Source organism: Ruditapes philippinarum, unplaced genomic scaffold (assembly GCF_026571515.1).
Source record: "Ruditapes philippinarum isolate M1 unplaced genomic scaffold, ASM2657151v2 ctg1030_1_1_1_1, whole genome shotgun sequence".
NCBI lineage: Eukaryota > Metazoa > Mollusca > Bivalvia > Venerida > Veneridae > Ruditapes > Ruditapes philippinarum.
This window is the reverse complement of record NW_026864618.1, coordinates 189,340-209,389: the sequence shown is the minus strand read 5'-3', so window position 1 is coordinate 209,389 and position 20,050 is coordinate 189,340. Positions and strand designations below refer to the sequence as shown.

At 32.6% G+C, this 20,050-nt stretch overlaps 1 protein-coding gene across 9 annotated transcripts in view; it reads right to left on the bottom strand.

The window, feature by feature from the left end:
* Nucleotides 1-683: 683 nt before the first annotated feature.
* Nucleotides 684-20,050, bottom strand: part of LOC132726276 (MICAL-like protein 2) — a 37,520-nt gene continuing 18,153 nt past the window's right edge. For 4 of the 9 annotated variants that reach the window (XM_060711577.1, XM_060711576.1, XM_060711578.1 and 1 more), the window contains exons 6-14: nucleotides 17,712-19,997; nucleotides 16,563-16,680; nucleotides 12,014-12,052; nucleotides 8,486-8,582; nucleotides 7,694-7,767; nucleotides 7,248-7,356; nucleotides 5,840-5,886; nucleotides 5,070-5,114; nucleotides 684-1,947 (exon numbers count right to left, since the gene is read on the bottom strand). In XM_060711577.1, the coding sequence (XP_060567560.1) occupies nucleotides 1,883-1,947; nucleotides 5,070-5,114; nucleotides 5,840-5,886; nucleotides 7,248-7,356; nucleotides 7,694-7,767; nucleotides 8,486-8,582; nucleotides 12,014-12,052; nucleotides 16,563-16,680; nucleotides 17,712-19,997 (2,880 nt within the window). In that variant the 3' untranslated portion in view covers nucleotides 684-1,882. Of the gene's footprint in view, nucleotides 1,948-5,032; nucleotides 5,115-5,839; nucleotides 5,887-7,247; nucleotides 7,357-7,693; nucleotides 7,768-8,485; nucleotides 8,583-12,013; nucleotides 12,053-14,500; nucleotides 14,554-16,562; nucleotides 16,681-17,711; nucleotides 19,998-20,050 lie in introns of those variants that run through there. The other 5 variants (XM_060711581.1, XM_060711580.1, XM_060711583.1 and 2 more) reach the window with 5 other exon arrangements.

The window sequence follows — 20,050 nt, the reverse complement described above, 5'->3', positions numbered from 1 at the left end:
TAATTATGTCAAGTTTCATAAAAATATTTCCAGTACTTTTTGCTTTATCACTGGATCCAGTTTATGTGTAAAATTTGTCATAATTTCAGCCTATTTGTTGCCATAGCGACCAGAATTCTCAACATAGGAAGAAAAGAAAAAGACGTGCATAATCTCAAGACTGCCATCTACCCATATGTCAAGTTTCATAAAAATATTTCCAGTACTTTTTGCTTTATCACTGGATCAAGTTTATGTGTAAAATTTGCAATATTTTCAGCCTATTTTTTGCCATAGCAACCAGAATTTTCAACATAGGAAGAAAAGAAAAAGACGTGCATAATCCCAAGACTGCCATCTACCCATATGTCAAGTTTCATAAATATATTTAAAGTACTTTTTGCGTTATCACTGGATCCAGTTTATGTGTAAAATTTGCCATATTTTCAGCCTATTTGTTGCCATAGCAACCAGAATTTTCAACATAGGAAGAAAAGGAAAAGACGTGCATAATCTCCATACTGCCATCTATCCATATACCAAGTTTCATAAAAATATTTTCAGTACTTTTCAAGTTATCGCGGGATCCAGTTTTGTGGACGGACGGACTGACGGACTGACAGACAGACAGACGGACGGACAGACAGACGGACGGACGGAGGGTAAACCTAAAGTCCCCTCCGGTAAACCGGTAGGGGACTAATAAAAAAATATTATTAAATATGTAGATTAACCCATGCTCAAGGCCAAAAATATATAGAGATATGTAAGTAAATATGGCATTTTTACTGCATTTAATCATTGACAACAAATGTATAACAGGAATGTTGAGTTATTAATGGTCCCATAAATAATCTGGCTAGTTATAAGGCTACTAAAGACTAGCTGAATTCAGCAACATGTTACCAAAAAAAAAAAAAATTTAAAAAAATAGTTAACTTTACCCCAACAACTTCTAACCCAACAAATCAAATACATTTTTCTAACTTTAGCTTTATCATTTAGCTGGACAAACATCGCATCAATACTATCCATCCCACAAGTGCCTGATGTCTTAACACACATACCCCTATCACTATATATGAGCTGCGCCATGACAAAACCAACATAATGTGTTTGCGACCAGCATGGATCCAGACCAGCCTGCGCATCCGCGCAGTCTGATCAGAATCCATGCTGTTCGCTTACAAACCCTATTACAAGTAGAGAAACTGATAGCGAACTGCATGGATCCTGATCAGACTGCGCAGGCTGGTCTGGATCCATGCTGGTCGCAAACGCATTACCTTGGTTTTGTCATGGCGCTGCTCATATAATAATAATAAACATATTATAGATATAAGAAGGTATGAAGGGGATATTAAGACTTCAGGCATATGTGACACATCCTATTCTAATATTAACATATTTATACTTTGCCCCTTACTTAACAATAACTTAAACTCAGAATGTTCATTCTCAGATCTGCACTCAATCTTGCTAATAAACTAAATACTAAATATTGCACACTTGATTCCAACTTGTAATATCACATCATTTAATATGAATACATATTTCCTTCAACACATAACTGTCTCCCTGTTACAACAATGATATCTGAGACATTACACACATATAGCACATAAAATTTACATAAATGTTTTTTCTGTCTAAATGTTCAACAAACTGATATATTCCAAGTTTATAACAAGACTATTCTCAACTATTCTCAGTGCTTGACACTAAGAAAAGGGGCATAACTCTGAAAAAAGGTAACTGAGTTATTTTCTTGTGGGTCAGAATCTGGCTTCTAGAGGAGAGATATTGCCCATACACAAATCAGTACAATATCTCAACGTGTAGTATAATTAGTTGGACCTTTTTTTATTGAAGTTCTGTTTTAGTAAAATGATGATCTATCATATTAAAACTGCTTGGCTTTCTTCTTCTCTTTCTTTATAGCACCGTCTTTGTTATCCTTCAAAAACCCTGAAAATATAACATACCAAAATGAGTATTGTTCAATTTTTACTATAGATAATTTAAACTTTTCCGTATTATATCAGAATACTGACCCCCAAAAATGGCTGCCACTTTTCCAAGGGAGGTAAATATTGGCCTGTTGGGTGGAAACAAGACTTGGCGATCCGAACTGCAAACATGACAGATATTTGTTCTTGCATATTCTACCATATTCCATTATATTTTAATTTTTTTGCCTTAATAAAACAATTTTTCCATGGAAATTTAGGTTATTACACTCGTAACTATTTTACAACTTTATTCATAATGGTAAAATTACTATTGAGCATGCCATTGTATATATACATGTAGCATGTGACTATTCGGGCATGGGTAAAACTAACAGAAATGCCATACACAATTTCATTTACTAAATGATAGTGGTTGTTCATTTTTTTTACCATGGGTATGGGAACGAACCAAATGGGCGGGCAAACTTAATTGGTATAAACAAATAAAAGATTTACTTCTTTCCAAATTCTAAATTCAGTAGGTAATGTGCATTGAAATTGTACAAATCAAACAAATACATGTGAAACCCTACCAGCAAATACCAGGCACTGTGCACAATAACTGTGTAATTGTGACATACAAAAATATGTCATATCAATTTTATATCATTCAACATAATTGTTCATCTTCATTCTTTCGTTAACCATTATCATTTATGAAACAATACTTCTTGTATGACTTATACTGAATTTTGGGAGTATAAAAGAATCAAAAGTCTGTAGGTTCAAATTTTCAACCAAGACTACTCATCTAAAATTGTACAAAACTTTTTTGACAAATTCATTACCTGATTTGTCCTTAAACAAAATACATAAAATTAAAATGATGTATTTATTATGATATTTGTCAAATTATCAAAATGGGAATGAATCATGTATAAGCAATACTTAGAATATAACACGTTGAACAAGCATGCAAACATTGAACTATGATAAATAAGATAAGAAATATAATGTGATGCAAGGTGAAATATAAACAGCATGCTGTTTCAATAACATTTATTGTCAAGCCCATTTGCGGTGAGTTCGACTTAGTTGTCACTTTTGGCGTATACACACATTGTAGTTCAGTGTATGTGTCCATCAGTCCGTCCATCAGGATTTTTCTTCTTTGAAGGATTAAAAAATAACTTAATATAAATGTTCACCATGATGGGGTTATGTGTTACACAAAGGTCAAGGTCACACTTGGTTAGTCCATGCAAAACCCATGTCCAGTACGTAACATCTACATGAATGGTGGGATCTTAATATAACTTGGGATAAATGTTCTCCATAGCATATGTGAGTGTTGCACCAAAAATTCAGGTGTCTGTGGCAAAGGTAAAGGTCTTACTTCAGGGTCAAAGGTCAAATAACAAATGAAAAAATTCATATGTGAGTAAAACTTCTACATACATTGATGGATTTTAATATAACTCAGAACAAATGTTCTCCATGGTGAGTTGAGTTGTCTTGCACAAATTGAAGGTCAAGGTTACAAGAGGAAAAATATCCAAATTTGTTTCTCCGCACTGTTTTTGGCTTATGTTTTAAAGTATTATACTTAGTGGTCAGAGGATTTTTGTCAAGCCCGCTTGAGCTGAGCTCATCATAGTTGTCAAAATGGCTGTTCAGTGTTTGTGTGTGAGTGCGTGCATCCAGACTTGTCCATGCCATAACTTCATCATCTGTGGAGGAATTTTCAAATAACATGAATTGAGTTTTTTAGGACAAATGTTCATCATGAGACTTCTTGTCATTTACATGAACCAGGTCACTGGGTCAGAGGTCAAAGTCACCCAAGATAATGCAATGTCAAATTTTGCCTTGGGTATAAAGAGTATGTGTTAGGCACATCTCACCTATGCATACATCTTTCTCCTTGATCTGAAGCTTGTAGGTTTTATAACTACATGTATATATTACATTTAGTCACAAAGAGGAAGTATGATCTCTATCAGTGAGGAATCGTGTAAAATTTAGGAGTCACAGGGCCCGAAGTTTAATTCAGGTCAGGACTTTTAATGTCTTCCTCCATAGCATTGAACATTCGAGTAGTTTAAGACTGTTTTTTACAATTTAAAGGTGAAGCAGCACAGAATGCGTATGCCACAGAGAAAGCCTTCGAGAAAGATGTACAGTGTATGATATGGGTATAACATTGTTTTTTACATCTGACTTGTGCAGCAACTCACATTATAAATTGCCATGGTTTTTATGAAATCATTTTGTTATTAGCTTATATTTTCTAGGAACTTTTGAAATATCATTTCAACAATGGGTGTTTATAATACATTAAACCTTATTAATTTAGTTTTTAAACAGTCTGGTCAGAAAAAACTTGGACAGCACTTATATGTACAAAGCACAATAATGGCAATACCAAGATTTTAACTTTTCATATTATACAAAACAAGCCATGACAAACCAAGTTAAAAGGTGTAAAAAGTAATTAAAATAAAGTAAATAAATATAATGCATGCAATGGAAAATTCAACTACTTTAAACTACCTGTTTATTAATTGTATCAGACTATCTACAATATATACAAGTGTATTTTTTCATGACATTAATGACATTAATGATTATGTTCACACCATTCTGGGTTAGGATATTTATTTTGACCATTAAATTTCTAAAAGTCAAGTGCCAAAATTGGCATTTTCGGCTTTTTATTTAGGGCTTTTCACTAATCTAAACATCTTCAAAACATGTATATTTTTTCCACCTACTATAATCATTGATGCAGATAAGAAATTCAATGCATATGTAATACTATCTATTCATAAATGTAGAAGTGCCAAATGTTCAATACTTTAACCATGCACAGAAAATAGATAGATAAAATGCTGACTCAACAAATTTCAACACAAAAATTACTCTTTATCCATTTAAGTACCTATACACATTGACCACAAGGCAATGATATATGCATTACAAAAACGACATAACAAATGGTCATTCAGTAGTTATAACTCATGCAAAATGGGTGCAATATTATCTTAACAAGAAACAGTGATAAACGGGGTGTAAAGTTGGAAGGAAAATCTAAAATATACCTGAGTAAGCTACATAGAAGCAATACAATATCCTCACCTAATTTTTTCTTTTTCTTAGGCTTTTTGTACTGTTTACTAAAAGCTTTAATACATAAAATAAAACACATGTTTTATATATAGCTTGTAGGTAAGATTGAAGAAATAACCTGGTTAAATATTCTAAATTCTTATACAAGTTATACAGCTTACCATCAATCCTGGTTTTATCATAATTTTCTATTTAGCATTGATGTGGTTTGAAGGATTTTATGCAAATCTAATTTTGATTTTTTTTTGTATAAAAACAATGTCTTTGATAAAAAAAATTATCTACACAGACAACTTATTGATTCTTGACAAGAAATTTCTATAATTAGCGAGTAAGCCTAATGCCATGTTTGGAACAACTGAGAGCAAATTTGGCTAAACTGAGCATTTGGCTAAACTGAGCAAATTTGGCTGAACTGGGCAACTTAAGCTGAACTAAGTTACTAACAAAAACATATTTAAAATGAGTAATCAAGCCTTCAGGGCAATATGCTCTAGTTTAAACTTCATTTCATAGTGTAAATATTGCATTTATTGTCAACATGAATATTCTTACTCTCTCTATGACGAAAGTAAAAGAAGCAATATATACTTTATTAATATGAAATATGATATTTCATTGACAACAACATGTGGTATGCTATAAACATAATCAAACCAAATCGTAACTTAAACTGAAACACAACACAATAAAGCTCTAGTTTCTAATACAGCAAACATAAAATATTTGATACACTGCAACCAGTAGTCATATTACTATATTTATAATGTTAACTGTACCTTTCAGTTGCAGCATAGCTTCAATTTCATTGTCTTCCTCCATGTATCTAAATAATAGAACAAACATATTTCAACTAGTTTTTCACTACTGTCTGTTTCATTTATTGTAAGTAATTTGCAAAGTCCATAAATGTAACTATGCAATTTAATTAGTTTTGTATCACAGATTATAATATTATTAAATATGTCACTGGATAACAATGAAAACAGTCTGTGCTGAAAAAGAAGATACAATGATTGTACTCTTTCAATCAGATATAACATCTAGGTAACACATTCACCTGCATTAGCTTTCTTGGTAGCAACCACTCTGCATTGGTTGTTTCTTTAGCCAAAGATATAGTAGTGTTTTACCAATGTCACATGTAGTTTGGATGACAAAATATTTAACATTAAAGCAGCATGCCTCCAGATTTATGCTTATTTTTATGAAAATTTTAGAAATATATTTACAAGTAAACTACAGTTGAGACTCTTAAAACAGTCTCAAAGAAAATTAAAATTCAAATACCATCTATATACCATTGTGACTTATATATATAACTGTGTGAAGGAACAATAATTAACCACTGGCAAATAAAGATAGGGGTACTTAAACAGTTTATATATTTGTTGTATATAAAATTAGAATCCCTGTAAAACAAATATCATCACATGAATATCATGTAAAATTTAATTTTATTTTTTGTATTAGATTTATATTGAATCATTATGGTACAAAATAAACTTGAATTTGATGCATTTAAATAAACATCATACTTTAAAAACATATCCACATCCAAAGTTTTTTCTCTTATTAAAAGGTGTGAAAGTCGTTTAAATCAGACAAAGCAATGCATTTGGACCAGACAATTATGGTCGCTTGTCACATATGACAGGGAGTTGTATAATTCAGACCATTTATATAGGGAAATACGTTGGGAAGCCTGAAACAGTCGGATAAGACAGGGAGTCGTTTAAATCAGTAGGTCGCTAAGACAGTCTTGACTGTATTGTCAAATGAACATACAAAGTAATTACACACTGCAAACACACTAAATATCTATGAGCATATCCCAAAACAGGGCAGAATATGCAAAAAAATCGCCCTTCAATAACGTCAGTCATGCAGTAGAAATATGATTAATACTGCAAAACCAGTCATTCAGTGCATATAACATGTAAATTATTTGTTGTATTTTGAATATTTTTCTTTTCTTTAAATCTTAGTACATTTTTCTCAAATTTGAATGTCTTGAAATATTTTTGCTCACCTGGAGGCATGTACCATTAATACTGATATGGGCCTTTGGTACTATAATTAAGATACTCAATATGGTTCTATAATTCAGATACTTCATAACTGGTTCTATAATTAAGATACTTAATGTGGCTCTATAATTAAGGTGTACCTTTGTTATAAACAAACCTGATTCTATCTTCATCTATACTGTCTACAATTTTACTTCTCTGGTTAACTACATCTACCAACTTCTCCATCAACAATTCCTCTTCTTCTTCATCAGCTTTTGTCTTTTCTGCAAACATACAATATTACTTCTTATTTAACTATCAACTGGCCAGGGAGGATAAAGAATTGCATGTGTATATCACAGCTTGGCCAGTCTCTAGCCTCTGAATTTACATATCAAAGTTTCTTAAACTAACAAAAGGCCATATATTGCTTACCAGAATTAATAAATATAAAAGAAGCACCACACCATCCCATACATTTGGTACTCAGTCACCTATATATGTATTATTTTCATTTATCAATACTAAATTCTGACCAAATTAAGATTCAATATACATAGGAAAGTGACCATTAAATACATGTAGGGAAAACAGGTAAACAATAAATCAACATAGATATACCTTTCTTATCAACAAGTTCTCTCAATTTCTGATCTATCTGCTGCTGTTCAATCTCCAGCTCTTGTTCACGAGATCTAAAATAGTGAAAGGAAAAACTTACACTAACAACCTTGTATAGCTAAAATGAAAATGGATTTTTAACTAGGAAAGAGTACAGAGAACATGTATGACCAATCTTACAAATATATTTTCATCTAACATTAGGCTAAGTAACTTTCTGTTATTTACTTCTAGAAAAATGTATAGAATGTCTTTCTTTTGACCAAATCAAGAGAGGTAAGTCTGGTTAAATTTTAGCTACACCAAGAGCCACAACTCTGATGTGATTGATCAAATATAGTTATTAAAACCAAAGTGTACTGGCAGTAGGTGTAAGATCTGTACCAGCATCCAGTGTAAGATCCTTATAATATTGATCACTTATCAAATCAAAATGATTATAATCAAAATGATTTTTTTCTACCAAGTAAAATATGAGCCGCGTCACGACAAAACCAACATAGTGCGCTTGCGACCAGCATGGATCCAGACCAGCCTGCTCATCTGCGCAGTCTGATCAGAATCCATGCTGTTCGCTTACAAGCCCTATTCCAAGTTGAGAAACTGATAGCGAACAGAATGGATCCTGATCAGACTGAGCAGAAGCGCAGGCTGGTCTGGATCCATGCTGGTCGCAAAAGCACTGTATCTCAAAAGCTCTTGTGTGCATCATTTCAACACAAGGAAGCTGCATCACACAGACATTCTTGTAACAAATATAATAAATTTAAAACTTAATAATTTGAAACTTACACATAGATATAATCACACTCTTTCCTAACAAGCTCGTTTTTCTCATTAACAAGCTGGAACCAGGCCATCATCAGGTCATCTTCTTCTTCATCTTTAGCTGTAATATACGCATAGTATTTGTGTTTATAACCAATATTTAGGTAAAACATTGTATACAAAAAAATTCTGTGTTTATTACATCATATCATACAAAAATATGTATAAAAAATTTACATATGTGTGATATATATTGCAAACATAATATAGTATGCTAAAAAGGCTGAACAAATCTCAATTTCAATGGAATGCTATATACTGCTTTATACTATCAACTAACAAGACAAGACAAGCAAATTTAGCATGCATTTTGTTGGGATAATGTTAATGAATGATAGAACTGATGATATACATGTATAATGTATAAATATTGCATAATGTTAAAATATGGTAAAAAACAAACCTGAAATAATCAATTAAAATTCAAATAATGACTATGTTACTGTCTAAGAAGTCCCAAGAAATTTGTAACAACAAATGAAGACAAACAAGAGGGCCATGATGGCCCTAGATCGCTCACCTGAATTATCAAACTCATCCAAACAATTACCTAGACAAGCATTCTGACCAAGTCTCATGACAGGTGAGTCAAAAATGTGACCACTACAGTGTTAACAAGGATTATCCATATTTGAGCAGTGCGACCTAGTTTTTTACCCAGGTGACACATATTCAAACTTGACCTAGAAATCATCAAAACAAACTTTCAGACCAATTTCCAGGATACTTGGATCAAAATAGTAGCAACTAGAGTGTTAACAAGATTTTTCTATTTTTAGCTCCGGTGACCTAGTTTCACATGCGATTTCGAACTCATCCAAGCAATTACCTAGACAAACATCCTGACCAAGTTTGATGATAATTGAGTCGAAAATGTGACCACTAGAATGTTAACAAGGTTTTTCCATATTTGGGCGGTGTGACCTAGTTTTTCATCCAAGATGACCCATGTTCGATCTTGACTTAGAAATCATCAAAACAAACTTTCAGACCAATTAACAGAATATTTGGATCACAACAGTAGCCACTAGAGTGTTAACAAGATTTTTTCTATTTTTAGCTCCTGTGACCTAGTTTTTCATCCGAAATGTCCCATGTTCGATTTATTCCAGCAATGACCTAGACAAGTTTCCTGACCAAGTTTGATGACAATTGAGTCAAAATTGTGACCACTAGACTGTTAACAAGGTTTTTCTATTTTTAGCTCCTGTGTCCTAGTTTTTCATCCAAGATGACCCATGTTCGAACTCATCCGAGCTATCACCTAGACAAGCATCTTGATCAAGTTTGATGATGATTGATGCAAAAATGTGACCGCTAAAGTGTTAACAAGGTTTTTCTATTTTTAGCTCTGGTGACCTATTTTTTTCATCCGAGATGACCCATGTTCGAACTCATCCAAGCTATCAACTAGATAAGCATCCTGACCAAGTTTGATGATGATTGATGCAAAAATGTGACCACTAGAGTGTTCACAAGGTTTTTCTATTTATAGCTCCGGTGACCTAGTTTTTCATCCGAGATGACCCATATTCGAACTCATCCGAGCTATTATCTAAACAAGCATCCTGACAAAGTTTGATGATGATTGGGTCAAAAATGTGACCACTAGAGTGTTCACAAGGTTTTTCTATTTTTTAGCTCCTGTGACCTAGTTTTTCATCAGAGATGACCCATGTTCGAACTCATCCAAGCAATTGACTAGACAAGCATTCTGACCAAGTTTGATGATGATTGGTTCAAAAATGTGACCACTAGAGTGTTCACAAGGTTTTTCTATTTATAGCTCCTGTGACCTACTTTTTCATCCGAGATGACCCATGTTCGAACTCATCCAAGCTATCACCTAGACAAACATCCTGACCAAGTTTGATGATGATTGGGTCAAAAATGTGACCTCTAGAGTGTTCACAAGGTTTTTCTATTTTTAGCTCTTGTGACCTAGTTTTTCATCCGAGATGACCCATGTTCGAACTCATCCGAGCTTTCAACTAGATAAGCATCCTGACCAAGTTTGATGATGATTGAGGCAAAAATGCGACCGCTAGAGTGTTCACAAGTAATTGTGGACGGCCGGACGGACGACGGACGACGGACGACGGACGACGGACATTCACCGATCCTAAAAGCTCACCCTGAGCAAGCTCAGGTGAGCTAAAAATCATGACTATTGATGGTCAGTTTGTGATGTCACATTATACAATTTAAGAATGCAATGAAATTAAGTATCTTTTTTCTTTATAATTTTGTATCTCTTTATTTACAATGAAAATGAATAAGCATTCTGTTTTTAAGATTCTTAGGGAAATGAAAATAGAAATCAAAGGATGAATGCTAGCTGTCAACCAAGTTGTATGTTGATTGGGGTGCAGACATAAAACAGGCAAATATCTGGCAAAAAGATTGAAGCAAACAGACATAATATACCTGACATAAACATACATAAAAATTATTAATTTGAAACACATTCACAATAAGCTCTTAGCTCTGGACACAATAAGTTGTTATACTAAAGCAATGAGATGCGATTGTACATGTAAGTTAAGCTTGAAGCATAACTACATGTAGCAGTGTGATTGCAAGTTGCATTACATAAAATATTTCTTTAAAAAAAAACACGCACAAATTTGAAAAGGATATAAATATGATGGATAGTGTGCTACTAGTATTTAAATGCAATGTTGGAGAAGATTAAACTACGGTTTTACTACTCTTATTATGCATCAGTCATTCGTAACCCTGGCCACCATACCCCACCCAGTCCAAATTTGCATATAATAGAAGGGGAAATATTAGCCATGGTTTACTCTACCTGTAATTTCGAATCAATACACTGAAGCACTTTTTAGAAATAAGAATATATAAAGTTAGGTTAGCACTATTTACCCCATACTGCATATACAGTGGTTTTATATATGCATCAAGATGAGCTTGGGTCCCAAAGTAAAATTATTTCTCCATGTGTTGAGGTGGGTCGTTTTTTTTTTGTTTTTTTTTTTTTTCTGGTTAGGTTTAACGTCACACCAGCACAGTATAGGTCAGCACGTTTCAACTTTACCGATGGAGAAAGACCTTAGGTGCCCTTCCATGCATTATTTAAAGCACAAATGGGCACATGAGTAGAACCACCGACATTACATAAGAGAGATGGATTATAGCTTCCTCACATGGAAAAATTCAAAGTCCCTGTCCGGTGGGGAGGGTTACAAATGACTTTTGCATTAGATAATGAAGCTAGCATTTCTTCTCAAAGGTATTGCAAGGGACTAGCTGTTGTTACCATCAGTCTGTCTATCTAGCAATATAGGCCTAAAGTAAAATGAACAGATATATTCACATACTTGGAAGACTGATTTCGAAATAATTCAAATGAATTTATAACTACTGGGAATAAAACATTTATGAGGTTTTATCACTGTTCTACTACGAGACAGTACAGCAAATAATGGTAAAGGATGGAAAATTTTGCTGGTTATAACATAAAAGACCTACTTTCATCATCTAAACCTTCATCAGTCTCCTCCGCTAGAACTTCAATTATATTATATTAAATGAAAGCTATTTGTATTTAATAACTAAGAAATATTCAACACAGAAAAGATTGTAGTTGCAATCTAACTTGGCATGGATTATAAGCAGTTTTTACACTATTCATGTATATGAAGTCTTTATCATGTACTAAAAATAATATTTTTTATCCAATCTAAAAAAAAATCAAATATTTTAATAAAACTTCATACATGTTTAAATCAATACAGACAACACATTTTGATCTGTTTTACTCCAAAAACTGACATTTTAACATTCCTTAATCTATAACCTGTTAGGATCAAAAGTGATAAGACTTTGCCACCAGTATAGAGCTGGGCTGCACATCAGTTCAGTCTGACCCGAGACTCTATTACACTATATACTGTAATGGTAGCTCAATTTCTGTATCCCCCTTCCATTTTTAAATATACTCTTCCATGTTCAATGCAGGGCCAATCAATTAAAAAAATTTAGGATGTTAAGGATTTAAAGATTAAGTAATTTTGTTAATAGAGTGACTCACATTGCCCCTGCATTTTATAAGATTATAATAATATGACAAAGTTTCATGAAAATTAGATGAAAAATATAATAAATTTACTTGTTAATGATTAAATTGTCTACTTAAAACTCTGTGCTCAGGTATTAAAGTAATTAAAAGGACAAAACATTTAGAGTATCTGCCACTTAGAAATGCATATATATATATACAAGTACAAGAAACATGGACATATTGTTTCTAAAATCATAAAATTTTATGGAAATAAAACATCTATAACCTACATAAGCCAAATAATACAGTAAAGTTCCGCTAATACAGCCACACAATATGGTGGTCTTCATTAATAATATCTGTCATATGTTATGGTTCAGATAGGAATATCTCTCCTGACGGTACCCCTCTCATTCAAAGCGATAGCGAGGCTTGCCAAGTTGACACCCATGAGTAGGTACCCAAGGGATGAATATTTCGATCTGAACTGCAAGCAAGAGTCAGCTATTTTTTTTCTTCATTATTATGCCATATTCTACCACATTTAAAATGGTTTACCTCAATGAGATAGTTTTCATGTATTTTGTTACAATAGCGTATGAGTTTACAACTTTATTCATAATGGCAAAATGATGTCATCCTCTAAGACAAATTATAAGTTTCAATCTAAATTGCGCCAAAATGAAATCATTTTCACACAGTCTATTCATAAGATGTATGCCATTGTATAGCATGGGACTCATCTGGCATCCCCCATGCCAGATGAAATTTCTGGCATGGGTAAAACTAAACACCATGCAAGAATGTGATATATGGTCTTAACAGCGGACCATTTTTGTCCTACATTTTCCACAGGTTCTTTTAAAATGTGAAAATACACATGATTTTAAAATATTTTAAGTGGTCTTATTATCGGAACGTTACTATATTTATCATACAATTAGCTGGATAATTCTAATGTAAAGCTGTACTATTTCTAAATAAAATCCCTTGTTTATCATATCTTTCTATGTTATATTGGCAAGATTACCAATTCATTTACTAAGTTTGTATTTTCTTTTTTTCTTTTCTTTGGTCAAATTCTTTTTGCATATTACCAATCATATTTCTGATTCATACTTTCAATAAATTTCATCATTCTTCATAACATTCTAAGTCAATGGTACTGAGTAAAACATAATGCCAAACTAAATAATCAAGTTTAAAGTCTTGTTTTAATTATTATAAGTAAGACAGAGTTGTCTCTCTTGGCACATTATAAAGAAAGAGTACAGCTTAAAAAATTAACGAAAACTGCTACCAAATGAAAATCCTTTACCATTTTTTTCTACCTTTATTATCAAAATTTCATTTAACACAGTCTATTGAGGTTTGAATAATAATGAAAAGAATGACATTTTATTCATCAACTAAACATTGAAAATCTGTTGCCTGTGACTGTTGAGCTTTAACCAGTCAAGTGTTGAACTTTAGAATATTATTATAACCAGTCAAATAAATATTTTTAGATTTATAATTACAAACCATTAATCTGCTGCATCTTTGCAGACTAACTGGTAACATATATTTTGTTATTGAAATCCCTAGAACATTCTTTTGGACTGTTCCAAAATTCAAAACAGGACAAATCCATTATAAATTCAGTACTGGTTAACCTTTAACCTGCTGTATTTCTTGAATGGACTTGTCCAGCTTCCATATTTGGAACTGTCCATTACCCATGATGGGTATGTCAAAATGAAATTTTTCAGACAACAGCATAGAAGCTGGTCAGACAGCACAGAAGTGTGCAAGCTGGTCTGGCTCTATACTGGTGGCAATAGTTAATTACTTTCAGTTCAAGCAGAATTATAGTTAATGAAAAATTTCAATGCAAACGTCAATAGACTGTGTTGACATGACCTGAGTTTGTTATAGAGTCACAATTTCTAGGCACATTTATAAAAACAGAATACCATTTCATGTATATCAGTACCAGATTGTCTTATATTTGTTCTTTCCTTGTGCCCTGGTGTAATAGTCAACAAAATAAACAGCTAAATGTAATGACAACATATCTTTTACAGGTGTATTGTGTAAAAATAAATGTTCCTTATATTTCTTGTGAAGTATCATTTTTGCTATTTATGTTTCTGGTATTTTGAAGGCCCATTTGTACTAGTCTCTTAATGAAAATACTACCAGCATTCTTACCAGTAGTCCAGTACTAACCAGTACCCCTAAGATTCAATCTTTGTACAATTGTATTCTTATTAAGTTTCTGACCCTCCTGAATTGTAGTCTGTGCATGTCACAGACACAGTACAGACAATTTTACCTAGGGTTAACTTTTGTAAGGTATTACTACCACAGGCACGAGTATCGGACCTAGGAAGAAAAAATATGACCAGATTGATAAAAAAAACCTGTGTTCATCTTAAAAGTGTCAAAAAACCAAAACAAAATGTAAATAATGACCCCCTTTAAAAATATACTATGTAAGTTTAACTTATAGTATATTTTTAAAGGGGGTCATTATTTACATTTTTTTTGTTTTTTTGACACTTTTAAGATGAACACAGGTTCAATCTGGTCATATTTTTTCTTCCCAGGTCCGATACTCGTGCCTGTGATTACTACTGATTTGAAAGTTTTTGCGTAAAAACAGAGATTTCATTATTAAAACATTTTGCCTACAACTATGACCATGACCTTAAAAATAAGGCACCAGAAATGTGCGTTATGTACATTTTTCAATAAACATTTGGCCTACATACAAATATCCTGCTTTTAGTTTAACTAAAATCTTTGACCTTGAACTGTGACATTGACCTAAACGAGTGGCTCTTGGAATGAAATTTCTGCACTTTATCTTCAAACAATATTTGAACTAAAAAAATCAATAAGTCCCTCAAGATTTAAAAGATATAGAGCAGACACAAAATGCTTGCTTCAACCTTTGACCTTTATCTGTTACCTTGACCTTAAAGATTGGCTCCTGAAATTTGGGGTTAACACATCATCTATGAGTAATTTATAAGAAATTTAACCAAAGAAGCATGAATATCCCTATTAGCTATAAAGTAGACCTAATAACAGAGGGCACAAAATAATACATCCCTTAGGGCACAAATAAATGAAGAAAGGTGATCAGAAAATTATCTACTATACTCAATGTGACAATATGTGAACTTAAAGGGTTGATAGTGTGATCTGATCTCCTCCATGCAATTTGGAGAACATTTGAATGAATATACCCGCCACAATCACCTTAATTAATCCTCCTTTATATTGCAGTCTTTAAATACAAATATTACAAGCCATATAATATATACAGAGAGATAACTGGAAATATATGCAAATATATCTCACGTTCATACACAAAAGGTAGACTATATTATATTATACATGCAAATGTAAACATTGATTTTGCATGAAAATGAAAAGCAGCTAAATATTACAATATATTTTTCCTTATATAAATCAGAAAATATAAAATGTCAAAACTTTTGAAAGTTCAGAATTTCATAGTATATGCAACTTGTAAATGTAAAAAAAAATCAGATGTATTATAATTTACTATAAATTTTTGTACCCTTAAAAAACTGATGCAAAATGAATTATTTTTGTTTCAACTTTGTTTCAATTTAGAACTGATTTCATCATGTCTTAATTAAGTATCATAATAAATCTTTACACTGTTGACACTACAATTCAAGATATAAATCCAAACAATGATACACACATAGGATGTAAAATGTTTTGAAACTTTACTTGGAGCTACCCTCTAGCAAAAATTTCAAATGTAAATGGCAGATATTTTTGGCCACAAAAAAAAGAAGCTCAAACTATCTGATTCTCTATTCTGTAAACCAATCTGAAGCTCTGGACAGTTTTCAGACTTGTTCCCATTCTTCAGATTAATATTCTTAACAATATCTTACTTAGCATATAAACTACAACAGAACATTATGGAATGATAAAATGATAATCAAGTTTCCAATTAGCAAAGTAGAGAAGGCAAAATAGAATACCCACCATTTCTTATAGAGTCCTCTAGTGAACGTCCCTTCAACTCTAGCTGTGTAAGTTTTGTGTCAATAACCTGTAACTGTTTCTGTATCTGGTAGGCAGTGATATGTTTGCTTCCTTTAAACTGGTAAAATTATACAAAACACAAATATAACACAACAATATAATGATACTGAGTCGTATACACCAGCAAGTTGAGGATACATGATAAGCTTTGCTGATGCTATCGGCTCTGATCAAGATTTCATGCTTTATATACCAAACTGTCATATTAAATAATAGAAACTTTAGCAAAGAATGAGATTTCTTCAGAATGCAGCAGGTGTTATAACGAGGTGTCTGGATTTAAACGCACTATGTTGGTTTTGTCATGACGCGGCTCAAATATAACGCAACAATAAAATGTTTCAGAGCTTCATCAGGATAACAAGAAAAGATATACAATAAGTTATAAAGATTTGTGATGGGTTATATGGCTCTGTATAAATGATTGTTACATTGCAAACAACCATTTATATACTGCCATATAACCTGTCAGGAATATTTATAATACTGCAAACTTTCTTTTTTAGACAAAGAAGTGAGATTTCTTCATGAATTGACAGCAGTCGTGTTTATAAAACTTTATAAGAGGTGCTGGATTATCTAAACAAAAGTAACATTATTAATGTGTAGTATTATATCGCCTGTAATATACAATAATCTGAAATTAAAACACTACATAAGATACTAAAATACAAAAGTATATAATTCAAGATTTCGGTAAACTAAAACAACTCATTGATATTAAGGAAATGTTTTAAATTGCTACATAGAAAATAATATAGCTGTATCTAATGCCTGCATTTCAAAGATTAAAGTCCAGTGTGTGAACCAATAATGAGGTACATTATTATGCAAGGTTTTGGCAATCTGAAACCATTCTTGCGTCATGACTTATGTCTGAATCTGCTTTATCACATTTCCTTTGCGAAGGAACATTGGGTTATTCCATCTAAATATACAAAATAATAAGCCTTCAACTAGGCAAACTTTATTTTACAAACAAGCCTTAACCTTTGAAGTTTCTTTGGAAAAAAAAAATTAATCAACTTCATTCATTCACTATTGAAAATATTGAACATTACACATATTGAAAACTAAAGAAAGCCTTACCCCTTCAGTTTTGGGAGGTGGAGGTCTTGCAGGCCCTGGACTAGTTGGAACTTTTGGACTATGTGGTTGAGTAGCTGGTCTTGGTGGCTTCTTTGGTGCTGGTGTTACTTCAATTTCATCAAACTTGAACTTATGATCAACAGTTATCCTCTTTTTTGAAACTTCACTAGGTTTTTGATTTTCATTAACATTTTCACCTTTATATTCTATCTTGTGTCTTTGAGGTAATTCTATTTTATAATCAGCACTAGGTGCAACATATTTATCTGATATGTCTTTATTTTTCATCCCTACAGGGGATAATGCACGAGATGCATTGTTTCTATTTGTATTTTTATCATCAATTTTTACTTTTTCTGGATCTATATAACCACCTTTTCTAGCCTCTTTTCTTTTATCTGCCTCAATTTTCCACAAAGGCACATTTCCAATATCAGACTTTTCACTAAGAATATCAACAGATTTAGGCCTTGCTCTTTCCTTTTTTCTTTGTTCTAATGCCCTTTTCCACTCAGGTACATCATCTTCTTCTTTAGTAACAGTTGTCTTAGTTTCTTCACTTTTTGATTTATCGTCTTTATGGTAAGTCACCACTGTAGTCTTAGTTGTGGTTTTCTTGGTAATATCAACTTTAACATTGGATTCTTTTTTCCCATCTGAATCAAATAAATTTGAACTCTGAGAAACAAAAGAAGACTTTGGTCTAGGAGGTATCTTACTTTTACTGAAGTCCTTTTTCTCAGACTCTTTGACTTTATCTACCTTATGTCTTAAACCAACTTCCTCTTCATGTTTAGCACCATTTATTTTCACGTTACTTTTGTTTTCTTTATCAGAAATAGCACCATTTGGTTTACCTTTATTGTCCTCATCGTGATCATACTTGTGCCTTACACCTGCCAAACTTTTTAGTAGACCGCCAAACACTTCTCTGTTCTTTTCCTCATTTTGAGGCCTATTAGGAATAACAACAGCAGCTGTAAACTCAGTCTTGGGGCCTTTAATATGAGCTTTTGGAGCTTCATGCATTTCACTTGTATCCATTGAACTTACACTTCTTTCATTATCAGTCAATTTTGAAGATTTATCTTTACGGGCAGGACTGGGACTTCTGGTAGTTTCTTCAACCATAATCCTAGGTGGTTTAGAAGGAGGTATATTTGACCTTAACACTGGTTTCTTGTCAATGTCTTTATCTGTAGTCATTTTGTTGTGTTTATTGACTAATCTTGGCGATGTAACAGGAGAATCCGAAGATTTGTTTGAAGATGGCAGTTTAGGTGGTTGAGAAGTTGGCATTCTTGGTGGAGAAGACCCAGGCAAAGGTGGAGGTGAAGCTGGGGAATTATCTTTATGAGTACTACTTAAGTTACCTTTAACTTTAGTAAGATTTAAACTAAATTCAGACTTATGTACATTTGGAGGAGTTTTAGGTCTTGTTAATTCATTCTTTCTAGGTGTTGTTGGAGATTTGATCTTATGTTCAATTTTTCTTGGCGCTGCCTTGGGAGAAACAGTTTCATCTTTTTTCTGAAATCTGGGAACTGGCTTAGGTACTTGAGATTCATTTGTATCTGTTTCCATTTGCTCATATCTACTTAACACATTTTGTCTTGGCTTAGCAACTGGAGTAACTACTTTGTTTTCTGTATTTTTGTTGTCTACAGTTTTCTCAAATTTTTTCTTAGTATCACCAATGTCCTTTTTATCTCTTTCTTTAACTATTTCAACATTTTTTTTAGTTTCTGTACTATTTAAACCTTTTAAATTTCTTTGATCTAATTCTTTAAACCTATCTGCTAAACCTGTTTTAATCTTTGGCTCATCTTTTGATTTTTCATCACCACTAGCAAACATTTGATCTTTCTTCTCCAAGCCCCGTTTCCATATAGGATCATCATTGTTTACTGTTTGTGTATTTACTTTAGCTTCTGATTTAGATTCTAATTTGACTACAGGAGTATCAGCACCTTTCTTCCTTTCATTCTCTTTAGCTTTTTGCTGAGCTCGTCTTTGCCAAAAATCTAAACCGTCATCCTTACACTCTTTTTTTACAGTATCTGAATCAATTTTTCTATGCTTTGTACTTATCAAGTCATTTTTATCTTCACCAAACAGAGTGTTTGGCTGTCTTTTGAACACTTTGCTGGTGGGCGAAAGTTCGCTCTTTCTAAAACAAGATCTATGGTACAGTTTTGAGTTTTCTATATGTCGTTCTAGAAGATAAACTCTTTCATGACAAATTGTACACTTGTCTCCAATAGACTCCTGTTTCTCAATCTTTTGCTGTAAACAAATAAATAACAAATGTTAAGAAATTAAAGAAAAATAGAATTATC